At 39.7% G+C, this 7230-nt stretch overlaps 1 protein-coding gene across 1 annotated transcript; it reads left to right on the top strand.

The window, feature by feature from the left end:
- Positions 1-1198: 1198 nt before the first annotated feature.
- On the top strand, positions 1199-6817 carry lrif1 (ligand dependent nuclear receptor interacting factor 1). The gene is made up of 3 exons (XM_046397964.1): positions 1199-1574; positions 2245-3844; positions 5144-6817. The coding sequence occupies exons 1-3, from the start codon at positions 1537-1539 to the stop codon at positions 6113-6115; spliced, it is 2610 nt and encodes an 869-aa protein (XP_046253920.1). The 5' UTR covers positions 1199-1536; the 3' UTR covers positions 6116-6817.
- The last annotated feature ends 413 nt before the right edge of the window (positions 6818-7230 follow it).

Raw genomic sequence — 7230 nt, 5'->3', positions numbered from 1 at the left:
TTTTGCTTGTTTGTTTCTTCTTTACAAACTTGGGTTCAGAACTCCACAACAAGCCAAACACCCCATATTGGATGTGTTGGATGAGTAACTAACGTGCAAACTGTCGCTTAATTACACACACAATTACACTGATTGAAACTTCTAACCATATTATGGCGCTCTTATTTGAACTGTCCAGACACCTATGAAAAACCTTAGGTAGTGAAACACGGGTTCTCCCAAAAGAAAAGGTTGTAGAAAAGGTTAAAACTTATGCGGTCTACTAAAACAGCTTTGCAATAAATTCTATTTTGAGGAAGGTTATAAAGTTTGTTCGTTTTTTCAAAATGTTTCGGAGAGGCAGTGATTTAACCTCATGGTACATCCCAAGCAGTGAAACCCTCCAAGGAAAACTACCCAGCATCCTTCACCAGTGCTGTTCTAGTAGCTACACTCTCCAGTGTAATCTGCATGAACTCATGTTTTCCTCCTAGAATTTACTCTACATATGTGTTGACTACTTAAACTGATGAGGCATGATTTTGGAAATACCATCAGTTGTGATTTCTATAATTCCTCATTCATGTGTTTTTACTCTCTTAAATAAAGGTTATAAGGATAAAACTGCAGATAAAAATATGATTCCTACATGATGGCACTTTTAACATGAACATTTATCAGCAGAATGTAACACCAATCAGCACCACTGAATATAGGACCACTGCTGGTATTCATTTTTGATATCTGGTTCTCCATTTGGGTACTGGTAGTCTTTTCAGCTCCAGGTCCTCACAATCAATGGCACCCAACATGAAAACATATTTATCTGTAGGTATGAGTAAGGGTAAGTGTGGAAATATGTTGTGTTATTTTTTTCTATTTTGATATTTTTTAATGAAAAATACGATAAATAGGTTTATAAACTACAACAAGAGCCTCACAGACATTGAAAACAACATTTCACAGAGCGGAAGCGGAACATGTAATGTTTGAGTGGATGGTAACAGAAGAGACCGTTCAAAAGCCAACAGCGTTTGCTAACAGTACTGTAAGCATTTTGTGTAGCGTCAAGTGGAAATGAACACGGCCATAATAGAAACGAATTATAGTTGACACAAAAAAAGAGCTGATGCTGAATAAAACACCGTTTGCAGAACCTAACATTGAAACAAGAACGCAAATGATTTGCTACATTGAATACAACCCATACAACAAACCGGAAGGCTGTGACAGATGCGAGAACGGAAGCCGAGAAGCGAAATGGTGAAAGAAAAAATGTACATTGAAATATATGCTTGCAGCGAATAAAACTGTGGTTTACTCAGTCGATGAATGACCATGGCGATGAAGCCTCCTACAGTTTAATGACAGAAGGAACAACGAAAACAACTAGCATACTTTAACGTATCTTTATGATCACTGCTTTCAGTTAAGCCAGTTAACGTTAGCATCTTCCAGGAATTATTCTGCGCCGTGCTGTGCTGAAGCGACTGTTTGCGTTATGTGAAGGGGACGGCTGGAGCATTATAAACCAAGTTTCACGTGTTTTCACGAGTGATGTATTCCGCAATGAAAGAAATGTGTGCGGTTAACAGGTAATGTACAGTGATACTAAAGTTAGCGAAGTAACATTACACTGTGTTGTCAAACTAAATCTGTGGTGTAATCATGGATCATAACAAAACAGTGCTACTGTCGCGGCAAAGAGTATGAATAGTTAACAAATCAGAATAGAAATGTAATACGTATGGTTATATTTTAGATGGCCTACATTATAGGAAATAAACTTGTTGAGGCTGGAGTCAGGATAGCCTAGCTTAGTAGGCTAGCTGTTTCCTCCAGCTTCCAATCCTAATGCATAGGTGGGCTAACTATGTTTGGCTCCTGCTCTGCACTTAGCACACAAACATGTTTCAAACCTGAAGCAACTAAATGAAGTTCAGCCTCATAAATTTAATAATTTACACCTGCACTTTTCCTGCTGTGGCATGTCAAAATGTCTTATGAAACTAGCATATTGATATCTCATTTCACCCTCAGAAAAAAAAATAACAATAATAAGGGTCTTTCCTTCCTAAAATGTTGAACTAATGCTTTAAGATCTGTACTACCGCAGCATTATAATGATCTTGACCTGTAATGTTATGTTAGTGAGTGAGTGAGTGAGTATATGTAAATGTAAAACTGCAATATGTCTTTATCTTTTAATCTTTGCTGTTTTTACATAACATGTGTCTGTGCGCTGTTGCTTTCTTTTTGTCTCAGTGGGACAGGTGTCTTCTATCAGGCAATGCCTGCTGTTGGTGCCGATGGAAAGAACATCATGAAACTGATTCCTGTACAGATGGTTAATGGGCAGTTTGTCCAAACTCAGATGAGCAAACCCAAAACCGATCCAACACTACATAAAGCTGTAGCCTCAGCACCTGTTCCGGTGGTAAAAGAGGCAGATTTTAATCATTCTGAAACTCAGCAAGTTGTCAGGAAACCAGTTTCCCTCATGAATGTCTTACAGAATCAACCAGATAAGCATCCATTACAGCAAAAGACTGGAAATTTAATGGGAAAAGTAGCACCTTCAATTGCAACGACTGCAACAAACTGTGAGAAGCCAATAAGAGTTTCAAGTCAGTTCCCAGTGACTGTGAAATCTCCAGCACTCCCCAGAGGACAGTACCTTCAGATTCCTCCTCATGCACAAGTCCGAAGAGTTCCCGCATCTGAACTGCCAGTGAATATCAAGAAAAAGATTTTTACGTCATCACCCAGCCCCTCTCCAGGTTCAGATGTACCCAGTGTGGTCTATGTGTCACCAATCACGACCGTAAATCAAGGTGTCACTCCACCAAATGATTCAGCACTTCACTCACTCAAACTGCTCTCTAAAGCATCAAGTAAAACTTCATGTGGACCCCTATCAAAAGGATCCCAGAAACATTTAAAATTGGTACCAACGGTTTCACAAAGGCCCAACAGCCCCATAAAGTGGAGGATTGAAGAAGAAGACAGCTCAACGGCTCGAACTCTTGACCCTCTTAATTCTCCATCTGTTACTTCAGAGATTCTCTTGGCTTTGGCAGAAAGAGAAAATGCCAGCAAGTCAGTTTCTCAGTTGAGTCAGGGCAAAAGTGGACAGGATCAGGAAAACGCCTTGGTTGTATGCAACGGGAAGGTGTATTTTGTGGCCAAAAAGTGCAGCATGCAGTTTAAAACAGTAAAAAATGACTCTTCAGTACCAGCAAATAAAAGTTATGAAGTCAACAAAACCATGGTACCTTCATCCAGAAGATCACTGGAGTCAGTGGCATCTGAATTACAGCAGGACGACAGAATTATCATTTCAGATGAGTCAGACGACGTGATTGACCTCTGTGATGATGACGACACTCAGGATGACTCGTCCCAGCAGGCAGCATCAGTTAATATGTCAGCAATCACACATCTGGATGAAGACAATGTAATATTTGTTTCATATATTCCACCCAAATCAAAGTCTGATTCAGCACAAGGTTTGGTACTTGGGAAGGAAACTGATCAGTTGGGCACAAGCAGTTCTAACAGTGTGAAAGAACTAACGAGTCTGGACGGTACAACTGCTGGTGATGACAGAGATGACATCTCCGCCCTTAGAGGAAAAACACCTGGCCACGACATATTTGTTAACACAGTCAGAAGCCATACAGATGTTTTTGGTTCCGCTGATAATGAGGGCTTAAACGTCATCAACAGTCAGCAGAGCACCTGCACACAGCAGTTGGAGAGCATGGAAGCTGATGTAGACACAGAAAGTTCAGCAGATCCCAGCGCCTCTGACAGCAGCAGTAGAATATGCTCTCAGATAGAGGAGAAGGATGACCAAATGGAGGTGAGTACTGCATTAGCAGGCCTCTCAAACATGTTATTGACTTCTTTTGAAGTATGGCGTACAATTTGTGTAATAGACATAATCACTAAGAGTATTCATAATTAATAGAGTTCTATGATAAGACCTTTTCATTCCACCATCTATGCTGTGCCCATTATCACTAAGAATACAATTGTATTTCTTTTTTTGGAATGACCAATCACAGCATGTAAAAGAAAGTGTAAATATGTAAATAGCAATAGAGTTGACCACACCTCTTCACTAAGATAAAAATTTCTCTGCCTTTCTTGCTTGGTGTTGGTCTTAGCAGTTTCTTAAATCACTTCTAAACCAGGACTCCTTTCTAGAAATGGGCTAAATAGGCTAAGTTAGGAGCTGTCTGAAGGTGCTCTCGGAATATTTGTGAATATAACCTCTGGTCTCTGACTGTCCACACACACAAACACACCAACTTGCCTCGCCTCTTATCTTTCTCTTGCACAGTGTTCCCATTGCTCCGTTGACTTTCTTCATCAGCAGAGTGAGGAGAAATTAAACTATGTCCGTTTATCATAACCGAACTCTACTAGACCTCTTTAGATTATCTGTTTTTTCTTGATTTCTGTTGTCAACTGTCAATAGAGTTAATAGTAATATGAGTTGTTCTGAAAAACAGAAAGTTGCATTGAGTGCATTACTATTATGTCCCCATTTTAGGCATTTTACCTATTTTTGATATCTCTTTTTTCATCTGATTGGCAATAAAATAAATCAGTTTCAAAATAATTATAATAAAAAAAATAATTGATATAATAGGGTGGATAAAGCGGTATAGAAAATGGATGGATGGATGGATGGATGAAATCTCAAGAAGAACAACAGATGTCATGCAATAAGCATGTCATGCATGCTTATTACCCAAAAACAACAATATGGCTAATCAGGATGAAAAAATTATAGACAGTAAACACATTCACATGTTTATGGTACGAAATTAGGACTCAGGTCCCGGGAGCAGTAAGTGACTATAAAAATATAGTACGAAAATGGGGGGGGGTGTCAGGGGTGTGTGTGTGTGTGTGTATGGGTATTTGGGGGGGGGGGGACTACAGGGCATGGCTGGAGTTCAGCAGTCTGACAGCTTCGGGGAAGAAGCTGTTTCTGAGCCTAGTGGTCTTGCTCCGGATGCTCCTCAGCCGCCTTCCTTAGGGGAGGGGCTGGAAGAGCTTTACTGTGTCTGAGCTGCTAGCTTGGCTATACACTCATAGTCTCATTTATAAATCATCTGTATTTTAAAGAGTGTTTTTTTTCTACTTGCAGAGCTCTACGAATCCTGCAACAACATCTTTGCTGGAACCAAAATCCTGTCAAATGGCTGACCATGTGCTGAGACGAATATTTAAGATAACAGCTGATGTTAAAATTTGCCTGCAGAGGATTGATGAAGCCTCAGCTGGGTTGGTTCCTGCAGAACCTCTACAGAGTGAGTGCGTAAGGTTAATGGAGGACCATCAAGAACCAATGAGCAGGTTGAAACACGAAGAACTTATTTTACAGGACCTTTACAGCCCTGAAGAAACTGATAGTGGCAATGGTTTCATCAGCATCAAACTGATGAAAGTAGAAACTGAACAGAAACTGTCAGCAGACCCTTCCAATCCAAGTCCTCACACATGTACTGGACCTCTCAAATGTCCACGTTTCAAACTGAGCACAAACCCTCTGTCTGCTTTGAAGTGTAATTCAGGTCAAAGTTCACTCAAGGGAACATCTTGCGATGTTGATACTGAGCCAGTAATTGGCTACGTGGAACCCATAGATGAAGATATCCTCAGCACAGATGAAAATGACATCCCCAACTCACAGGACACAGATGCGCAACCACAGACTCCGAGCTGTGTGGATCTGAACACAAACACGAGGAGGATGGGAAGAACAAGGAAGCGCACAGTTTGTCGGTGTTGCATCCCTGGTTCTCATGTTCCTGCTGTGAAGTCCAGTGCAAAGTCAGTAGAGCCAGAGAAGTGGGTGTGGACAACAGAACAAATGAGTATAAAAGGTGGAAGAACTAAGGCTGTGAGAAAAGATGTGAAAACATCTGGAAGGATCAGCTGTTTAATAGCAAAGAGCAAACAGAAATGTAAGACTTTTATGGGTCCAGCCAGCAGCAGTTTACCCACAACACCCATGGACTCTGATGAGCTCCAGCGACATGAACAGATCAGACGACTCGAAGAGCTTCTGGAAGAGAAAGAAGCAGGTTTAGAAGTGATGAAAAACAGCTCGAGCTGAGATTTTTTTAAAAGATCCTACATATTCGAACATTGTTATAAAGTTAATAGATTTATTTTCGAATATAAACTTATTGTTACTGTTTATTTTTGTTGGGGTTATCAAAAACTAACACAAGTTTTATATCGCTTCCGCACACTGACAGTGTTCATGCCTGGGTGGTGGAATATGATGACTGAAATATGTACTGACCCATGACATACATAAAGATGGGCAACACATATCCACTTCCTTCCACAGTACAAGACTGAAGTCAGAATATCCTTGATGAAAAATATTTAAGAGGGAGTACATTGATGCTTTCAGGGGTTCTGAAGTGCTACAGAAGCATCTCCATCTAATTCACACTGACTCTGACCTCCAAGCCAAGCTGTTAAGGTGCTTGTGCTGGTTGTGGCCAGGCGCTTTATATTTTCAGGTTGGCTGTCTCTCCATCCCATTCTTGTGAGACTTTGTGGAAATACTGTGAAAATATCACATCTGAGCTTTCTCACACCAGATGTTTTTACAATTTTTCTGCTGATGAGTTGCTGAATGCTTCAGAAAACACTGCCAGTGTGCATTTATAATTTGTCACTAAAAAGCTTTTTCTATTTTTTATCTTGGTTAAAATGTTATGGTATTGATAAGAAATTATTCAATGTAATATGGATATCAAGTATTGATGCAATATATAAATATTTTATCAAATAAACTTACTAGTTAAAATGTTTGAACACATCTTTTGTGAGCCGGATACAGCAAAATTGACAGTATATTAATTGGGTTGAGATTGTTACATGTTTTTAGCAGCGTGATGTTGGGTTGGTTATTTCCTTTCCAAAGATATGTGTTTCGTCAGACCTACGTAGGTGTGTCAGCCTTCAGAATAAAAATGTGGATTTTTATCTAAAAGTAATAACAGAATTACTGTAATATCCACTAAATGATTATAAAGAAACCGGTTGCAGAAAATGCATTATGCTATACTTCCCTTGTTCCATTGGCCGAAAACAACAAACCAGTCAGAGCTGTGTCTAAATTAACCACATTTTAATTGCTAATGAATAGCGTACATGTCATTTTACAATTGCTGGCCTGTGCCTAACGTAACATATTATGTGGTTTTAAAGGAA

The sequence above is a fragment of the Scatophagus argus genome, chromosome 8 (assembly GCF_020382885.2).
Source record: "Scatophagus argus isolate fScaArg1 chromosome 8, fScaArg1.pri, whole genome shotgun sequence".
In the NCBI taxonomy this organism is placed as follows: Eukaryota; Metazoa; Chordata; class Actinopteri; family Scatophagidae; genus Scatophagus; species Scatophagus argus.
This window is presented reverse-complemented; position numbering and strand designations above follow the sequence as displayed.

Excerpts from the sequence above, each read along its gene's own strand:
- lrif1 (XM_046397964.1), top strand. The coding sequence starts at position 1,537 with ATGTATTCCGCAATGAAAGAAATGTGTGCGGTTAACAG. Across the intron at positions 1,575-2,244 it reads GAAATGTGTGCGGTTAACAG|TGGGACAGGTGTCTTCTATC; the intron begins GTAATGTACAGT and ends TTTTTGTCTCAG. Across the intron at positions 3,845-5,143 it reads AGAAGGATGACCAAATGGAG|AGCTCTACGAATCCTGCAAC; the intron begins GTGAGTACTGCA and ends TTCTACTTGCAG.